Source organism: Passer montanus, unplaced genomic scaffold (assembly GCF_014805655.1).
Source record: "Passer montanus isolate IOZ18808 unplaced genomic scaffold, ASM1480565v1 scaffold15, whole genome shotgun sequence".
Classification (NCBI taxonomy): Eukaryota; Metazoa; Chordata; class Aves; order Passeriformes; family Passeridae; genus Passer; species Passer montanus.
Window position 1 is genome coordinate 15,086,298 of NW_024362051.1, and position 19,251 is coordinate 15,105,548.

At 40.6% G+C, this 19,251-nt stretch overlaps 1 protein-coding gene across 7 annotated transcripts; it reads left to right on the forward strand.

The window, feature by feature from the left end:
- Nucleotides 1-539: 539 nt before the first annotated feature.
- REEP2 (receptor accessory protein 2) lies at nucleotides 540-19,251 on the forward strand. 7 transcript variants are annotated; one of them, XM_039701478.1, is made up of 10 exons: nucleotides 651-692; nucleotides 1,049-1,121; nucleotides 2,350-2,459; nucleotides 3,103-3,160; nucleotides 5,014-5,090; nucleotides 6,531-6,651; nucleotides 7,218-7,331; nucleotides 7,683-7,830; nucleotides 8,113-8,270; nucleotides 10,199-19,251. In XM_039701478.1, the coding sequence occupies exons 4-10, from the start codon at nucleotides 3,110-3,112 to the stop codon at nucleotides 10,271-10,273; spliced, it is 744 nt and encodes a 247-aa protein (XP_039557412.1). In that variant the 5' UTR covers nucleotides 651-692; nucleotides 1,049-1,121; nucleotides 2,350-2,459; nucleotides 3,103-3,109; the 3' UTR covers nucleotides 10,274-19,251. The 7 variants fall into 7 exon arrangements, with proteins under 7 accessions (XP_039557406.1, XP_039557407.1, XP_039557410.1 ...); XM_039701476.1 differs by lacking the exon at nucleotides 2,350-2,459 and having other exon boundaries at nucleotides 610-696; XM_039701474.1 differs by lacking the exon at nucleotides 2,350-2,459 and having other exon boundaries at nucleotides 636-692.

Consider the following 19,251-nt stretch of genomic DNA (forward strand, 5'->3'; position numbering starts at 1 on the left):
CTCTCAGCTTTCGAGAAGGTATCTGGCAACACTGAAATTTCCTGGAAACTACAAGTAACAGCCTTTATTCTTCTGGTGTGATAACACAAACGTCGGTATCGGCTAGTTGAGTTTTGTTTTGCATCCGGTTTTGGGTGAAACTCCGAGCTGTGGAACCCTGAAACGCTTTTTACACTTAACTACCCGTTTGCAGCATGTAATAGCTGTTGTCTTGATTTCCCTGGAAGAGGCAACTGGAGGGAAGATGGCTTCTTCTGTGGTGTCTCTTACTCTGTCCTCCCAAGTGCCCGTGATCTCAATTCAGCACTCTCCTGTAATTTTCCTTCCGTTGCGCATGTTGCTTCTCTGCGATCGTTCCAGCAACGCCACTTGTCTACCTCGCTGCGGCCGTTCCGCTGGCGTGGCTCCGTTCCTGGGTTCCCGCCGCACCTCCCGACCTGGTGCGAGCGAACGCGGGGCTTTTCCCCAGCGGGCGGCGGGCAGCGCGACTCGCGAGGTTCCGCAGCGCGCCTGGATGCTCGGGGCCTCGCGGCCTCCCCCTCCGCCGCGTCGGCTCCTCCCATGCGAGCACACGGGGCGGAGCTGCGCTTGCTGCAGGAACCTGTCCTTTAAGAGCCGCCTCCCGCCGCTGCTCAGCCCTGAGCCGCGCCCGGTGCCGCCATGGTCTCCTGGATAATCTCCCGCCTCGTGGTGTGAGTGCGTGTGGTGGGGGCGCTGGGAGGTGTGGGCCGCGGCGCGGGGCCCTTCCTCGATGGTCCCTCGGGGGCCGCGGCCCAGAGCGGGGCTCTGGCGGTGGCGTCAGTGCTGCCCCGCGGGACCCCACGCACGGGAAGCGGCGGCTGGGGGGCGGGCGCCCTCACGGGCGGCTGCGGCCGCAGACGGGCGGGTTCGCGCGGGCTGCTGCGGCCCACGGGCGGTGCCGCGGTGAGGGCGGCTGAGCCCCGCCCGGAGACCAGCATCGCACCGGCATCCCGGGAGGAGTGCCCGCCGCTGCGGCCGGGGACGGTGCGAGCGTCGCGAGGCGCTGAGGGGTCTGTTCTTCTCGTAGGCTGATCTTCGGCACCCTCTACCCCGCGTACTCCTCCTACAAGGCCGTGAAGACGAAAAACGTAAAGGAATATGTGAGTACGGGCTTACCGTGCCGGCGCAGGGCCCGCCTCGTCCTTCGCGGCCGCCTCGCAAGCCCCCGTTGGCACTCCGGCTCCGCAGGGGCTCGGGTCAGCCAGGCCGCCCGAGCAGCAGCTCCAGTCGTCTCTGGAAAAGCTGCCAAGGATGGGTGCTTACTGAAATGGGAGGTTTCAACCCGTAAATGTGGGCTGTATTTTCTCAGCGATGCTGAGTGACGAAGGGAAAGTGGGGGAAACACTGCAGTCTGGAAGCATATGAAAGTCCAGGACAAGTTTTTTTTTGTAACTTTAACCTTCCTTTTTGTGTCCTTTACTGCTTTTTCAGTACTACTTTTGTTTTTTTCCAAAGGGTTGAATAATCCTGCTTGGTTTGTGGCTTCCTGTCAACTTTGCTAGCGGTCCGTGTTTTATGTTGGTTAAAACTTCATTCTTCCCTTCTGGAACTGTTTCCCTCTCTACACCCTTGCTGCAATTACCATATTTACAACACCAGATTTTTTTTGTGAGGTAGTGTGTTGCCTTTTTACAGAAGCGATGTTCTAAGTGGATCACTTGAGACAAGACCTAAGATGTGGAAAAGTATGTCATTAATATTTTGGGTTTTGTTTAGTGATTCAATGATATTGGTTACCTGAAGTACTTAGTCTGGATTGCTGCAGCAGAGTGGTTCAAGAAAATGTATTTGAACTGCTGAAACTTACATATTAATTATTTTTCCTTGAGAGGACTGCATCAGAAATAAGCAGTTAGATGTTGGACTGCCATCTGTGTAATTCACTTACATTTGAAACGCTTCTTCCTTTTCAATGCAAGTGGAAATACAGGAGAAAACATAGCAGAAGGGGCAATATCTATTCAAACTGTTCTTCATGTGAAAAGTCAGCAGAAAACTTGAATGCTGTACTGCCCATTTTCAGATCTAGCTCTTTTATGTACTACTGCTTGCTCATAGCACTTACAAACCAGCATTGGTTAGGGTTTGGTAGTGGAGAAAGGTCTTTGAGGTGTATCTGTGCTAAAGTGGTGTATCTGTGTATTCGTGTTTTGAATCTTGACGTGACACAGACAAAGCTACCACAAACAGTTTGTCAGTGACATCAGAGTGCAGTGCTACCACCATGATAAAAATTCAGGATAAACCCTTGAGCAGTTGTGGCAAACTACTTCTAGTAGCTCAGATTGTCCTAAAAGCAGTTTCTTTCTTTTTACATGTCATCTTCAGCATCGGTCAAGTCTACGTTCCAGTTATGCTTTTGCATTTGCTGAATTCGTTTAGGTTCTTGGTGCAAGTTGGGGAGACTGTATATGTGCCTGAAGCTGGTCATCATCAGGGTGAGCAGCAAATGACTCCTGACTCCTTTTAGTAAACTGAAAAAAAAAATGCAGCCTCATTCAACCCACAGTTTTGGAAGGTGTTTGTAATCTGTCGTAAGAAAAAAAAGAGGGCTTCTTCCCATCTGCTTTCTCCTCTTTCAGGTCATCTGCAGGGACTTCTAAAACTAGAAGTAGGATCCTTCTAATTTGTTTAGGAGCTATACTTCTTGTTTTCTTCAGCTTTAGAGCATAGGGTGATGGGTGCCAGAAGGAGACAGAGGCAAGAGACCTGTGTCCAATATCAAAGATGTGAACATGAAGTTTATTTAAATAGTAACAAAACAAAGTTTTCTGTTCTCAGTTCATACTCCTGAGCATTCCGTTAGCAGAGTGAAAAAGCACTAAGCTTACAGTAAGGCTGCCTACAGTGACCCCTTTTGAGTCACATCTACTAATATATCTAAATGCAATAGTTTTCACTAAGAAAATGGAGACACTGTAAGTTCACTGCTTTGTATTTAATCCCATTTAGAGACAAAATGTCAGCCAGAGATCAATCAGGATCCTTTTTTGAATTCTTTAATCAACTTCTGCCTAATCTCTTGGATAGAAAAATATCTTCTGCACAGTTTGTCATCTTACTATTCACAACCTTTTCCAGATGTTTCATGAAGATGAGCAGCACAGATCTCAACACTGATTCCTGTGGGATTCCACTGGTAACTTTCCTCATTGTGAAAAGTGGCCATTTACTTTTATCCTTTGTTTCCTTTTTTTTAACCAATTGTTAATGCTCAATAGTCCCTTCATTTTTATCCCTGATGATTTTGTTTCTTTAAGTGTTTGTATAGATTTGTTAGAAACTATTTAGAAACTTCATATACCCTTGCCCTGTAAGGAAAGCACTATAGCTAGCAGAGGCTTATGGAAACCTAAGAGTTCTGCTATACTTGTGAATTTTTTTTTCTAAAAAAACACTTTGTTTTCTTACATATATGTAGGTATTTGTTAATTGCTTTTATTACTATTATTGCCTTCATTTTGCCTAATGCTGAAGTAAGATTTACTGATGTATAGGTTTTCTGAAATCTCTCACCCTTTTGGGTCCCTTTTTGCAAACTTAGATTTATGATTATTCACACACTTCTTCATACAAGAGCTGATTCACGTTGCTGCACTGAGGATTTAATCTTTCTTTTCGAAAAGTTGCTTTAGATCAGCTGAACGACACCTGGTCTTGTCCAAACTGATGATACAAGGAAAAAAAAAAAAAAGGCAGGAGAGAGCCATACAATACAAGTTTATGCTATTTTCTGTTGTGAAAGAGAGAGTTTGCAGTAAAGTGGAAATAATTTGGATTATTAACCACTATCTTCTAAACCATTCACTGTGTTAGAGCAGCTGGAGGCAGATTAATTTTATTTTATGAGAAGCATGTGGAGGGTCTTTCCAGAACAAAACATCAAATTTTCCAACACATGCAAGGTTGGGGAAATACCTGCTTTTATAGTATTTGCTGTAACAAGGATTGTCAACATGTCTTTATTGTGTGAACATAATTGTTCATGTAAATTTAATAGATTGATTAATGTGTAGATTTAGTATGTGGCATTTCCCTGATTCTGTTTGTTTTTTTTCCCATTCTTGATGACACTGAGAGTGTTAAATTCTTTTTAAATGAGCTGTCCTCTTCATTTATCTGCTACTCATGCTCTTTTTAAATTCTCAACAGGGTAGAAAACTAGCAATTTCCCTTATAATTCAGCTGACCCCTCTTGAGGGGTAAGCTGAATGAATTCTTGGCTTGTAGCTGAGAAACCAGTTACCAAAACAGCAGAGTGCATCTGTGTTTATTAGGGGGGGATTATTTTGTGCTTTGAAAGGCATGCTGTCCCAGATAAAGGTGAGAGGAAGTAGAGAGATACTTAAAAGGCGTCCAAATGTGTCATAATAGTACATACATCTACTATAAACCTTAAACAAGAATATTAGGTTGATGTGGCATGTTCTTTGCTTTTTTACGTCTCTCAGTGAGCTTTTATTTAAAAGGAAAAATTAATTGCTTGTGTGATTTCTGGGAGTAATTATTAAAGCAAAGAATGCTTACTAGTGAGTTGGCACAAAATAAGTTTCTTGGTTTGTTGTTTTTCTTTCTTCCTAAAGAAAAACTTTACATCAGGAAAATATAGGGTTGCAGCTGAAACTTAAGCTTTTACATATGTATGTGTATATATATTTTTTATGGTATTTATGATATATGGAAGAGTGTAACTTCTTGAAGTGAACAGATAAATCCTTTTGGATAGGTCATTTGGGCCCTTAACGCTGTTGCACCATAATGTTGCTCCAGGGCATGCATTCATCAATGTATATGTATGTGTTTATTTAGAGCACAGTAATCTTACATGTTTTCTCAGACCAAAACTGTTTAGTATGTGTCCATTACAGATTATATATGGCTTCTTTTTGAATCTGTCTTAATGTGTGGAGATGAGTCATTTATACTGAGAAGACGTTTTATTTTTTTTCCTGGGTTCTGATGTATGTCCATTAAATGACTGCTCTTTTACAGGTGAAGTGGATGATGTACTGGATTGTGTTTGCCTTTTTCACCACTGCAGAAACACTTACAGACATTGTTCTTTCTTGGTGAGTTCCTTAGTGGCATGTTGTGGGGGGTTTTTTGTTATTGCTGTGTCTTTGGTTTGGGTTTTTGCCTTTTTTTAAGCAGAGAGGACAAATGTTAGGATGCTAAGAAAATAAACTCTGTCTCCTTTAGGAGTTTTCAATTCCTGTGAAGAATTAGCAGGTTTCGAGATACTGTGGGTAGTAGCTGCCATCTTAGCTGTTTCAACTCCTTTGTTTGCAAATTTAGGGTAAATGCACAGTATCTGTAAAAGGATCTTCATCCATTCATAACTGGAAATATTTTTGAGAAGCTGTTAATGTGAACTGGTACAGTTTGAAAAATGATAGTCTAAAAAACACCTTAAAAATGGTAGAAGGAAGGGACTTATTTTGCTTTGACAGCCTTTTCTGTGGAGGAACAGGTCACATGCATGTCAGTGCTGTGATTGGTTTGCATGATGAACTTCGCTTTTACTAGGAAGGGCAGGACAGACTGGAATAGAAGGAAGCAGATTCTTACTCCATTCAGTGCTCTGTGTCGTGCTTGGCAATATGGAGGCCTCCAAAAATGACAATTCATTGTTACAGGGCTTCATCTGAACCTTTGAAACAGGGTACCTTCAGTTGCTTCATGGCTTTAATCTTTGAGCTTTGCGTATGTCTCTGAAACAATGTTAGTCAAGACTTTCATCTTCTTACAAATCATGAAGTACTACACATGCCTTTCAGATGTTCTCAGCAGCTTTGTTTCTACCTGCATAAAATCTGAAAAGTAGACAAAGATTGAAAAAGTATAAGAACTTCAGCTTATTCACATAAAGGATTTCCGTAAACAGAAGTTTCTTCCTACTAATTGTGTTGGTAGAGAATTTGCATTCACTTGTTTCAATCTCTGCAATTGTATCTTCTCAGACTTTATTTGGTATGGGTTAGAGAGGACAGGCATATGTTCTGCCTGCTCATTTTCATTTACACTGGCCCTGCTTATGTGTCTCATCTGAGGAGTATCTGTTGGAAGTTTCAGAAACAGCCATCAGTTTAGCAGGAATGTGACATTACTATGATACATAGTTGAAAGTTTTGGAAATTGAGAAGGGAAGCTAATGTGATATTAACAGCTGGCGGATGCTCTCTGAAGAAACTTCAGAATGATGAGAGTAGCTATCAGATTGTAATTTGGTGTGTTTGCAGGGCTGAGAGATGCCCTGTTTATGGAGTTTTCATGGCTATGGATGAAAGACTAAATGATACTCGAAGAAGGTATGTCCTAGGATTCTAAAAAGGGTTCTGCTTTTCTGACCTGAACAATTGATTCTCTTGTTTCTGAGCCTTTACCTTGCCTACACTCTTTCTACCTGTGCTGCTCCCTGCTAGTTATCTCCATCTGTCTGTGCTGATCTTGATTCCAGTTCTCCATCTTTCTCTTTCTTCTTCCTTTTTTTTCTTTCCTCTTTCTCTCAGGTTTCCCTTTTATTTCGAGCTGAAAATTGCATTTGTGATTTGGCTGCTCTCCCCTTACACCAAGGGCTCCAGTGTCCTCTACAGGAAGTTTGTGCACCCAACGCTCTCCAATAAGGAGAAGGTACTTGCTTGTTGTTGGAAGATACTGACCTATCTGGGAACTGACTGACTTCTAATTCAGTTATGCCACAATAAAAACCAAAATCAGTGAATCTTGCTTGTGCTGACCTTAGTGAACGTAGAATGATTCTGTGTCTGACAATGATGTCATACTGCAGCTTACTGAAGATTGCAGTGTAGCCAATAGTTTGTCTGATGCTTAGAAAGCATGTTTGGCTAACCCAGTGTCATGAGCCCTTACAGTCACTGTCAGTAGTTAAGCCTTTTGAATCACAATAGGAGGAGCATGTTCTGTGGCCAGTCTGTTTTTTCACATTGTTGGTATAAGCAACTGCTTTGTTTCAGTTGTTATAGTTTGGAAATAGCGTACTGTATTTTAAAGCTGCATTTTACATGCTTTCTGTAATTAGCAGAGAAACTCAAGTTATGTGATCAATGGCACCTGATGCTAGTAGCCTGAAAAAAGAGTGTCCAGATGAGCTTTGTGTTTTTAAGGGGGATGATGGGGAAACTTTGACCATGTTTGTAACAAGCAGCTAAATGCCATGTTCCGTGTTGCATTCCTAGGAAATTGATGAATACATTACTCAGGCTTGTGACAAAAGCTACGAAACGATGATGCGAGTTGGCAAGAGGGGGTTAAACCTTGCTGCCAATGCAGCAGTTACTGCAGCTGCAAAGGTAATACAGTGTCTTCTGTAATATTCATGAATTCTCCAGCAGTTTATTTTTGTGTGCCAGCAGTTAGGTGCTGTGGATTTGTTAAGGATACTAGTACTTGTTTGGCAGCAGCCTACTTTTGCTTCCTTCCAGTTTGCCCTGCAGATAATCCCATCCTTTGACTTAGAAAAAGTAGTAGAGGGGGAGTAGAGTGCATTTTGCTTTAACCTCTTACTTGTTGTTTTCCCTTCTCTGTTTTTTTCAGAGTACCCTAGTGGGGAATAGGGCACCTTTGCTCCTCTTCTGAATGAATGATCCCATGTGAGATGATCTTGATGAGGTGCCTTTCACCCTAATTTTATGTCCTCTTAGGGCCAGGGAGTTTTGTCTGAGAAGCTTCGAAGTTTCAGCATGCAGGATCTCACTCTGATCCGAGATGAAGATAATGTGCATATGCGAAGCCATGATCCACAGCTGCACCCCTCTGCTGCAAGTCTTCTGGAAACTATTGAAGACTCAGGTACAGAGCAGCTGCTGGGCCATTGTGTGAGACCTCGGATTGTGAGCCAGGAGGGCTTCCCTGAGCCTTGGGTCTCAGAAAGGAGTACAAGATTGTAAATTATCTGGGAGAAGTTGTACTGTCTTCCCTAGAGCCTTCTCATTTCATATACATGTCTGTACTTATCCCATAATCATTATTCTAGATGGTCTCTCTGTCATGTGTTCCTTGAGGATGGGCCATTTTAAACCTCATGAGATTATTTTAAGAGTATTTGCTAAAACTTTTGCTCTTGTTCCTTAGCTTCCTGTTACTCCTCAGGAGAGGAGAGCAGCATGGCACATCGATCTAATGGAACCCCGTCAGATACTAGAACAGACCCATCAGATGAAGATGCAGGAGACAAACTTCCTAAACGTACCCAGAGTCTCAAAACTCCTAAAAAGGTGATGAAAGCTGAAGTGAGTTGGTGTATAGATAATTTCCAGCACTGACATTGATTTGTGAACTTGGTTGGAAGGCTCTAGCTTTATAGACTCAGCATTTAAAAGCTGTATATATAAATTTTACTGTCTTTTCTAGTTGAGTCCTACATCAGAGGACCTGTCGTCTACTTGCTATACTTGTCTCTAACTTTTGCATTTTTATCATGCCTGTAAGCCTCTGTCATAAGCCAGAACCCAGCTTTTCCTTCATTTGGGTTTTGTACTGAAGGGTAGAGCATTGGATATTTTTACCGTGTTTTGTTGACAATAATCCTCTCTACTATCTGCTACAGTCTAAATACGTAATAGTGACATTTATCCCTGGGGCAGCCACTTTCTCTTAATCTAAATGCAGCAGTTGTGTACCCTCTTAGGCCTCCCTTGACGTTTACACATTAGGTATGGGAAATTGCACCAGTCCCCATCTACCCCATTCCTGGAGTTTGTTCTCAAAGTTTGAGTAACTAGTGATTGCTCAGTCATCTCCTTATATTCACATGGTGATTCAAGGTATTTACAGCCATTCAGATGGGACATGAGATGCCCGATTTCTTAATATTAAAATAAACCATACAGGAAAGTAAATGCAGTTGTGTCCTAGAATCGCTTGAGCTTAGCAATCTTTTTTTCAAGTGTTTTCAAGTGTGTTTTGTAGAAAATGCTTTTTGAGGTGCTGCTTTCGAGGTCTTGACACTTGCTTGAGTGTTTCTTATGGTTTGATATGTATATGATAAAATGCTTCTCCTTTTTTATGAAGTTGGGGTCCTATTTGCTTGATTCAAGTTGGACCCTTAATGTTATTATTTTTATCTAAGATAAAGAGTGCTATATAACTGACTCAAATTGTCGAGCTATTCAGGCTAAATATTAAATAGTTTGAAGGAAAGTAATTGATTAGGGCATGATTTTAAGTTGTACTGTTAACCTAATTTTACAGTGTAGGGGAAACCTTTGCATGTGTTTAAGTGCTCCTTGTAATAGAATCACAGAATAATTGAGGTTGGAGGGGTTCTCTGAATTCACCTGGTTCAAACCCACTGCTCGTGTAGAGTCAGTTCCCAGGACCAGGTCCAGGTGGCTTTTGATTTTCTCTAAGAGTGGACAGCTGTGTCCAAATATGCATTTTAATTTATCTAGGATCTTTCTATGGCTTATTTCTGAGTTGACCCCTCTTCTTTCTTGTCTTCTGTATTAGACAGGAGCAGGAAAACAAGAGGCTCAAAATTTGAGTGGAAGCTTTCTAGTGAGGACTTTTCAAAGTGAAATTATAAAAAGACAGAAAGAACTCTTTTGTGCTGTTTGTTGTGAATACAGAAGTACTGATAAAGCCTTTTGCAGGCATATTGGTATTCATGCTCAGATTGTTGGATCTTTGGGTCAGATGCAGGGCTTGTAGGAGGTCTTTGACTGAGATCTCTGAGATTGCCAACCAGGGCTGAATGCATCATAGATGAATAAATGTGCTCTTCTTACCAATATCTAGAATGAAAGACACATAAGGGAAGTGTGCAAATTAGTTCAGGATGTTTCTACAGCTTTCAGAGAACTGCTCTGGTGATGGAAGGTAGGAAGCAGAAAAGTTAGAGCAGTGATATGTTATGTGAATGTTACCAGCCAGAAGTGTCTGTGTTTAACCTTTTGTTTGGACAGCTGGCTTTGATTTTACTACTGTACCTTGTTTTAGAATGCCTTTTCCTGGTTGCTGTTTGATGGATATGTTGAGTGACTTGTTTATTGGGAAAAAAAAAAAAAGGGTTAAATAGACATTTTGAGACAACAGATGACAGTTGGGTCATGTCGTAGTTCTTTCGTTGTGTTTTCACTCTCCATTCTTTCATCTTTCTGTTACACATTTAGATGTTAAAATAAACTAGCCTAAGATGCTTCTTTTTATTTCTCCTCAGCTTCCAGTGAGAAGTGTAAAAGCCCGCCCTAAGAAGAAAGCTGCTGGCTCTCTTGCTTCTGGCGAGTCCTCCTAAGGCGACCTCCCCCCCCCGGCACCTGTCTCTGTCCTGGGATTTGCCTTTCGCTTTTATGGGGAAACTCTCCAAAGGAAGGGAGCTGAGATTCTTGTACATAACCGATACTGCTTTACAGAGCTTATTCCAAGGCAAGGGGGAGGCTGGGATTCAGAAAGCAGAGTAGAGGATACAAATCCTCAGGAATTTTCTCCTTTTCATCTCTCTGTTGGAGAGAATGCTGATATGTCTGTACATAGCCAGTTGCTTTGGAATTCCCACTGTATAACTCTAGTTGAGAATCTTTGCTGGAAAAACTGACTAGGGTTAGAGACATCCATTGCACAGAAGCTGGAAAAATACTAGACACTGGAGTTCCGCAGGGTGGGTGGCTCTCTAAAATGTATTATCTTGCTCTGGGTATTCTCCTGCAGCTGTGTGTTGTTAAGAAGTGCCCACCGTGAGTCATATTCCTTAAGAATGGACTGTACCTGATATGTCCATCACCTTTGAGAAAGTGACTGAAGTGATGTGTGCTGAGTGCTTTTGAACATAAAGGACTGGCTCATGGGAGGTATATGCTAGATTCCCACTACTCATACTGGAAGATGAAGAGATTGGTTTTTATTTTATTTTTTCTGGAAGGTGATAATTTTTTCTGGAACAGAGATAATTGGAAAAACTGATAAAGGAAATGTGCTCTTACAGGCACATTATATGATGGAGTAGGTAGAAGTTACTGTTGAGAAAGAAAGTTTGGCGTCTCTAAGTTTCGGCTCTTTTTGAAACTGCTTGAATTTCATTTCAGGTTCTAATGCTCACTTTGACTTCTGTGAGAGCATCAGAATGAGGTGCGTCTCGTGCAGTTCAATGGCAAACATACTCGCTTTGCCATTTAGCAGTTGAACTCATGTCATTGTGTTGCTTGTTACTTCAGACGAATTCTTTTATTCTAGCAGATGTCTGGAGAAAATCTGTCTCAAAATAGTCTGTGAACATACTTGAGAATTTCAGAAGCCCTCACCTCTCAGCTTTAGGAGAGTCAATCCTCAGGACACGAGAACTGAAACAGTTGATTGAAATAACAGTTGTGTTCCTCTAACTTCAGGATTTCGTTTATGGGGGATAAAAAGCAAGCACTAGGGCACAATACTGGTTAATACTGATTAATCTTGTCCTCTTGCTTTATCCTGCTGCAGCCCTTGCACAGATTTTCTGTCTGACATGTGCCATGCTTATCAGTGTCCTGAGACTCAAGAAATACTTAACGCTTGGGACAGAAAATGACAAGGAATGTAGAATATGTATTGTGGGAGGGAAATTGTAGTGCTGCAGAGAAAATTTGCATAATGACAAGCCATGCTAGTCTCTTGAACGTTGTTATGGGGAGAACCCCTGTACACGTGCCAGCTGAGCCAATGAAAATTTAAGAGTAGGGTTCTTGTTACCAAGATCTATAATGAAGGTGCACCATTATAGATATGGGTGTCTGAATGAATACTTGATGGTCTTATTTTTCACTGAAATTAGTTACCAAAGGAACCTGGCTCCTACATGAGGGTGTTTGCATCCCATACTTTTGCTGTCACATTTCTGAAATTACAGTGAATTCTTCACAGAGCCCAGTATTTTGCTGTTGTAAAAGGTATGAGGTATGAAAGAGGTATGAAAGCACTTCTGCAGCTAATGCTCCACAAGCATTTCTGTCCTAGAGAATAGCCTTTCAAAAGTTTATAAAGTTGAAGATTAGGACTGCATTTTTTATTGTTTTATTGTCTTGGTGGCAAATTGTTTGCTGTTGAATTCACCAGTTATTTCAGGAAGCCAATTAAGTTGGGTTTAATATTTTTTGTAGCTTTTAAAAATTTGAACTTCACAGTCCATGTTATAAACTTGTGTCTTGTCAGAAATATATGTCCTAAATTATCCAGAAGCCAGTAGAAAATACTTGATTTGGTTCTGCGTTTCATAAAAAAACCCCAATTATTTTGTTCTTTTTTAGTTTATTAGAAAACTTCATATGCATGTCCTGAAGCAGGAATACTTTCTGTTTCCAAAGGAAATTCCTCTCTCCAGACAACAGATAAAATCTTCCATGGTTATGTGGAAGATCCAGTTGTGAGGAATTTCTGTCCTAGACTTTACTGAGCAAGAGAGAACCATTGTTCTCTATGTACCGAGTATGTCTATGACCATGTTTCTTGATTTTTACTTTTTTAAAATTAAAATTGTGCATAGCAAATTATTTATGTAAATCATTGTGAGGGACTTGGTTTGGAAGCCAAGTCTCCCCTTGTGCTGATCTTCTTGCCCTTTCCTTGTGCGTGCACTGTGATAGTCTACGATTACTGGATTTCCATGGAGTGACTTTCCAGAATCTTCTCTAGAATCCATTTATTTGTCATGGTTTTTCTGCTTTGAAGCACAGGAAGAATTTCTGAAGATTCGGTTCTAGTATTTGGATTAATCTTTGTCTTCCTGAGCTGAGGCTTGTGCTAAGTAGCTTTTACTTAGCATTGATGCTTGATGTCGTTAGCTTGTGGGTAAATATGGGTCAATTTTACTCTTTTGTTTATACGGGGCAATTGGCTTTTGGTTGCAAGAGGGTGTCTGCAGTAGAGTCAGGGACTATCTAGTGTGTGATATGAAGCTGATGATGTCAAGCAGCAGAACTTACCCAGAGCAAGACCAGTGTTTTAGCATGGATACTGTTTTCTTCTAGTACAAATGTGACTGCTAGATTGTGCTTTGCTTGATCAAAGCCACTGCAGATCTACCACCGCCCACGTGACCTCTTAGTGAGTTTCTAGATATAGTTCTGCATTGGATGCACTGTCTTGCATAGAAATTCTCTTGTTAATGAGAACGCTGAATGTGCTGTTTTGATAAAATGCTTTTATCAGCCGCTGTTCCGTGTTTTCAGCAGGAAATGCTGGAATGTAGTTTCTCTTCAGTATCATCTGTGGGCTTCATCGTGCAATTAAGCAAATGGTTAAATCTTCACCTACCAGTAGAACCCCGTTGTGTTTGGTAGATGTTTAGAGCCTTTTTCTAATCTGCCTGGCCATGGAGAGAAGTGCAGTAACAGAAAATTATACTTGAAGGTGGGGGCTGAAGAGCGTGGTATGTGTGTGTCAAACTTTGTGTGCCTAAAAGTTATCCTAAAATACCTATACCATGACATACAAAGTTGAAGCCATGACTGCCTTTTGAAAAGAAATGTTTTGCTTTCGTTCTGTGTAGTAGTACGGGACAGTGTTTTGCTGTTGGAAAAAAAAATACTGAAATGTGGTTTCCTGTGTGAGAAACTTAATGATTTGTTGCATAAAAGGGAAAAATGTTTTCTTGTTTGGCAGTAATCCTCCATAGTGGGTAAGGAATATGAAAATACAGGGGAAACAACTGTCAGGTTTTAAACCTTTACATTTTACCTAAACATCATTGTTACCTACTTTTTTTAAATGGAGTTTGTGATTCTCCAGCTTTATGTTTCTGGGACTGATTTCCTTTAGACTACAATGATTTCCTTGGTAGGTAGAGTGTATATATAGAGAGGGGTGCTGGTGTTCTTAAAATTACAAAGCTTGTTCTGCGGAGGTTTCACATTCCCTCATTTTAGTGAATTCCATTCAGTGTGCTTTTGCAGTGCTGGGCTTTCTTTTATACATCCCTCTTGGAAATATGACTCCCTCGCAATATACTTTCTTAGAAAGTAAGATTTCTAGAGAACCACAACTTTGCAGAAATGGTTATTAGCTCTGCGCCATCTTAATCAGCAGGAACTTTAGTGCCTTAGGAGAAAAGTAGGATATCTATGGAGAACTGTGCTGGTTCTCTGATCTACACATAGCATTGCATTAAGGAGGCTCACAAGTTAACTGTGAAGTGTCATTGTGTGTTTGAGAGCAGCTGTTGAATTTAGCTGTTTCCTTTCTGTCTTCCAAAGTTGCATATAATGCTGGAAAGTGTGAATTGCTCCCTAAGATTGCTCCCTATGAGAGAAATTTGGGGGAAAAAAAAGTTGTATTCTAATGGGAACCCATATTGTCACATTACTGCTTGCTGGGCAGATGCTGAATGACATCTCAGTGTAAGTGGTCTGTACTATAGCTTTTCTTGCTTTAGCCACTAGGAGTTTGTAATGTGCTGTCTGGTGCTGCTTTGTGAGTTGTCTTGCAAAGCCAGAGATGTGAAAAAACAGAAAAGCACTGCATGAGTTACATGAGCTTGTAGAACCATAGAGGTTCAGGTCAGAGTTGGAAGGGGCCTCCAGGGGTCATCTAGTTCATCCTCACAACTCAGTACAGGGCCACCCACTGCCAGTTCCTGTGTGCTATTTCTGGTCTGGAATCTGTTGAGTTTAATGTTTAAGAGCTGATAATATGTGCGGAAATGCATATGCTGTATGGGAATGTGTTTTAGTGTTACTGAGGAGAAATGTTTCCTGGTCACTTTTCATCTGGAATTTGGCTCTGTTGCAAGACACTATAAACATAACTCGTTCCTAATGTTCCTTATAGGTATTGTTAAAAAGCCTAGCGGCCTCAAAAAGGATCTTGAGATATGCAGAATAAATTGTGGAAACAGTTGCTTTTAACAGTAAATGGAGACAATAACTGCATAGCAGCTAAGAACATGTTCATAGATAGCATTAGAGTAGAAAATGAGCTGTGTATTTTACAGAGTTGTCCAGTAAATACTGCTAACTTTCTGAGCCTCAAGCAACACTTAAACTGTGCATTGTACAGAGGAGAGCTTGATTTCTTTTTTGAGCCTGATTTCTCGCTTGGAGTCAGTCTCTGTCTGTCTCCCTCCCTCCCTTCCCCCTTTGCTTCCCCCCTGCCCCCCCCATCCCTTTCAAACTGGGCTTGAGCTACATACATTGAGATTCTTCAAACTTTCATCCCTTCAGAACAATAAAGTTTTAGTTTTACCTCAGCAGGCAACTGATCTGCAGGGAGGACCAGATGAATATCAAGCATCTCTTGTCACTTTTGTAGAGGTGTTATGCTGGAGAAGCACTAGCAGGAAGCTTCAGAGGATATGTTTGCCTGGAAAATTCTACCCTCTGCCCCCTGCCAAAGCCTGCATTTTTGGGTGAACTAAGTGCTGCACTTAGCTATGCTCATATGCACAGTTATCTGTAGAATCCCACAATTCAACGTCAGAATTTCCAGTGCTCTTGTAGATGATAACAGGAATTAAAATAATACAAAGTGAAAAGAAACAGTGGCAAATTGTGGTGGGGTTTTTTTGCAACTTTGCAGGTAAATTTAGGTCATTGCTATTTATATGCCTAAAATCTTTGCCTAAAGCCCCTTGCAAACTCTCTGTTCCTTTCTCGCTCTCTTTCTGAGCTCCTGTTCTTCTGTGAATTGGTTCTGGTTTTTATGTTTACTCTTATTAGGCAAGGGCTGGCTTCCATTTTACTGACTGTGGGGATGTGAAATATACTGTATTAGAGCTGTCATTTAGCTTTTTTTTTTTTGTTAGTTAAACCTATGACCTACAGTGATACACGTAAATGGTACAACAAGGCCTAAGGCTAGATTCCCAGGTGGAATGTAAGCATCTATTGCAAATAGCATAGTTTGACATATTTCCCTTTTCTTGCAGTGGATTCTGGCTGAAATGTGCTTACAGCAGACCCTGTGGTCAAGAGCATTCTGTCAGCATTTAACCAGATGATGTTAGAAGTAGCATTTATGGGAATAATGCAAAAATAAGTGAACACTAAAGGAGCAAAAGCTCAAGTCTTCTGTAATATATGACTGTCTGAGACTATGTAAAACACTAAAGCATTTCTGGCAGCAGTGGAAATGCATTGCTATACTGACTTTCAAAGATAGGGCATTCAGTCGTGGTCTTTGTAGCAGGTTTGGGAGGAAAGTTAGTCTGGATGGCAAGCATATAAAGTTTTACATACCAAGGAACTAAGTTTTTATCGCAAGTAATGCTTCGTAACTTACCAAAAAGAAAAACATTGACTAAAATTATAAAATTGAGAGAAATTTTCCCGATTGTCAAACCTAGTATTTAATATAAACATTCTGTGTTTGTGTTGCTGCCTTATTTGGGAAAGCACTGCATTAATGAACTCGTCATTTCTGACTTCTCTCTTAGATTATTTCTGAAATGAATCTCAAATTAGAGATGCTTAGGTTTGACTCGGCATTTTAACATCCAAGTCCCCGGTTAGCACAGTGCTGATCTAAAGACACTAGGAGGGTTGTGAGTTACTTTTTGTCCACTAGAGGGTATAAGCATAAAATAAAACCACTGAACATGAGAGAGCAGAGACAGGTCTCATAACAGTTTTAACTTCAATTATGGCAGTTGAACAGCAATATTTCCTATGTATGAGTGAAGGTCCTCCTTGGGGGTGAGGGAGAAAACAAGCTGGGGCTGTAATGGAGAAATATGAAATAATACTGCTATTAACCTCTGACTGAAAAGGCTATTCTGGGCATTCTAATTGAGCCACTGTCTAGTGCGGCTTGCTGAGACAATAGCATTACAGAATAACTATCCTCACTTTTTAGTTTTTGCTGTACATTCAAGCCATTTTCTAGCTGTAGGAAGCAGCTCTGAAAATGGCAATGTTTGTGATTCCCCCCTCTTCGCAGCCTTCTTCCCCTCGCCACCTTTTGCAATTAACCAATTGCTGTGTGTTGCTCTACTTTATACTCTGAATTTTAGTAGTATTTCCTGGTAAGGATGAGTATTTTCTTTCATTTTGCTCTATTTTCTCTGAAAAGAGAAGCAACTTTAATCTAAAAATACAGATGTATCTAATGTTACTATGGTAATTTGTGACCATGGCAACAGAGAGTTAGCATTCTGAAGAACAGCTCAGATTTGGTTGGTTTTTTGATTTTTTTAAAAGTCAGTGACCTAATTAATGGTGCACACATTTCACAAAATGAACTTGACTTTTCATATTTGTTAACCATACATGATAATATGGGTCCATGAGATTTTGACATTCTTACATGGAAAAGCTGATGTTAGAACATAATGTAACAGCATGAGATTCTTTCCAATGTTGAGAAATTCTTTTATTTGCAACAGCATAGATGGAGACTTGCAGATTGAAGGTGGATCCAGGACATACCAGGATGATTCTGTAGGAAAGAGAAATAGAATCTAGAATAGTCCTGAGGATTCTTCAATGTCAGATTTTGGCAGGGGGAAAGCAAGAAGAATAAAATATATTCGTTTCTATTTTCCCATCATATGATCAGCATTCAGTAAACTAACACAGTGCTTTTGGGCAGGTGCTAAATTTCAAGTACGAGTTGTGGATTACCCTGACATGCCCCATCCCAAGAGCATGTAGTGCATTCTATGAAACATTTGGTAATGTTAAAGAGTTACAAGAAATTAATTTATTATTGAGGGAGGTAGGAATGGGCTTTTGTGGCTAAACCTTGTATGTAGTGTATTTATGTCTGCCAGTGTAGAGCTAACATAAAGGCTCTCTACTGTCAACAGTCAATGTTGGTTTTATAGTAAGTGTGCTGATGTAAGTTTAGCCAAAACCAAATCACAGATTTTTGTTTTCCAAGCTTTTCCTTTTTCCTAGGCTCTGTTGGGAAATCCTAGGCTCTGTTGGGAAATCTAGCAACTGAATGGAAATTATAACATTGCTTCAATTGCTTGCTTATCTGGGGCGATGAATATATTGAATTGAATTAAGCAGCATTTAATAGCTTAATTTTTGTAAAAGCCAGCTGTTGTGCCCATTCTGTATTTACCACAAGAATAAGGTAACTGATGGCTGGAACCACTGTAGTGCAGGAAGGCTACTACTTCCGAAAAGGGAAAGCAGAGAAAAGGCCAATGCAAACTGAATTGGCTCAGCTAGTGCAGTCTCCTGTCTCTGATACTGCTCAGTTTATTTGATGACCAGAGGGTAGTTTGGAATTAAACACACATTGGAAAACGCCTCGTTATGACACTTGTCAGCTTTTTACCCATGTGCTGAAGCACAGTGGTGTTAAATGACTGGGTTAATGGAGTTTTCCTAAGAGGAGGAGTTGTTGGAATTCTGTCACTCATTTTTGTAGTCATTAAGTTTGGTCACTTGCTGCAGTATAATGACTTCAATGTACAAAACCCGGGTCTTGTGTTGTGCTTTCTTTAATACCCAGACTCTTATTAGGTATCTTTTAACATTCTCTTTTTTGAAGTGCCTATTTTAAAGGGCCCATTGCTTATCTTCCATTTCTGTCCAGAGTATATGGCAAAAGGTTTTAACAATGCAGATGTACTCTCATTCCACAGGGTGACAACTAGTCCTTATTTCTCTTCTCAATTATTTTGACCTTTGCCACTAGAAGTGGCTTTCCTGGCTAAGTTCCCTTCTGACGTAACAGGGTCATACACATGGAAAGACAGCCCTTCTGTTTGGGTCAGAGAGTGTTTGGAAAAGCTCATTTTACTATGTCTATTCAGGCTGTATCAGCTTGCTGAAGATTGCTGGGACCAAAAAGGCATCATCTAAGGAATAAATTTCGAACACTACTTCTTGCTGCTGTCTCATGTGGGTCTCTCTGGTAAGTGGTACTCCCAGGAACAGCTGATCACAAGTCTATGATGGCACCTCTAAAGAAAAAGTTGCTGTGATAAGGTTTAGTTATTCATGTGGGTGGGGGAGAAAGGTTCTGGAGGCTATTTATTCACTTTTTATTTCCAGTTTATTTTGACAGATAAATGTCTCAGATACTTTGAATTTAAATCTACATGTATCATCAGAATAGGATTATAGATTTATTTGTTGAAGGTATGGCTTTTTGTTCTTTGCTAGTGAGTTTACATACCTTTCTCCCCCCTCAGTTTCTTGCTACTGATGCCTGTGGATATTATTTTTAAAAATGCTGTTTTGTTATCTTTTCAAATTGTGCTCCTGTATAATTTTAGTTTATCTTCATCTTACGTGTTTAGTCTTCTGCCTTTCCCCCTCTCCATTGTTGAATGAATAAATACATGAAAATGAA

Excerpts from the sequence above, each read along its gene's own strand:
- REEP2 (XM_039701472.1), top strand. The coding sequence starts at position 661 with ATGGTCTCCTGGATAATCTCCCGCCTCGTGGT. Across the intron at positions 1,122-5,013 it reads CGAAAAACGTAAAGGAATAT|GTGAAGTGGATGATGTACTG; the intron begins GTGAGTACGGGC and ends GCTCTTTTACAG. Across the intron at positions 5,091-6,530 it reads ACAGACATTGTTCTTTCTTG|GTTTCCCTTTTATTTCGAGC; the intron begins GTGAGTTCCTTA and ends TCTTTCTCTCAG.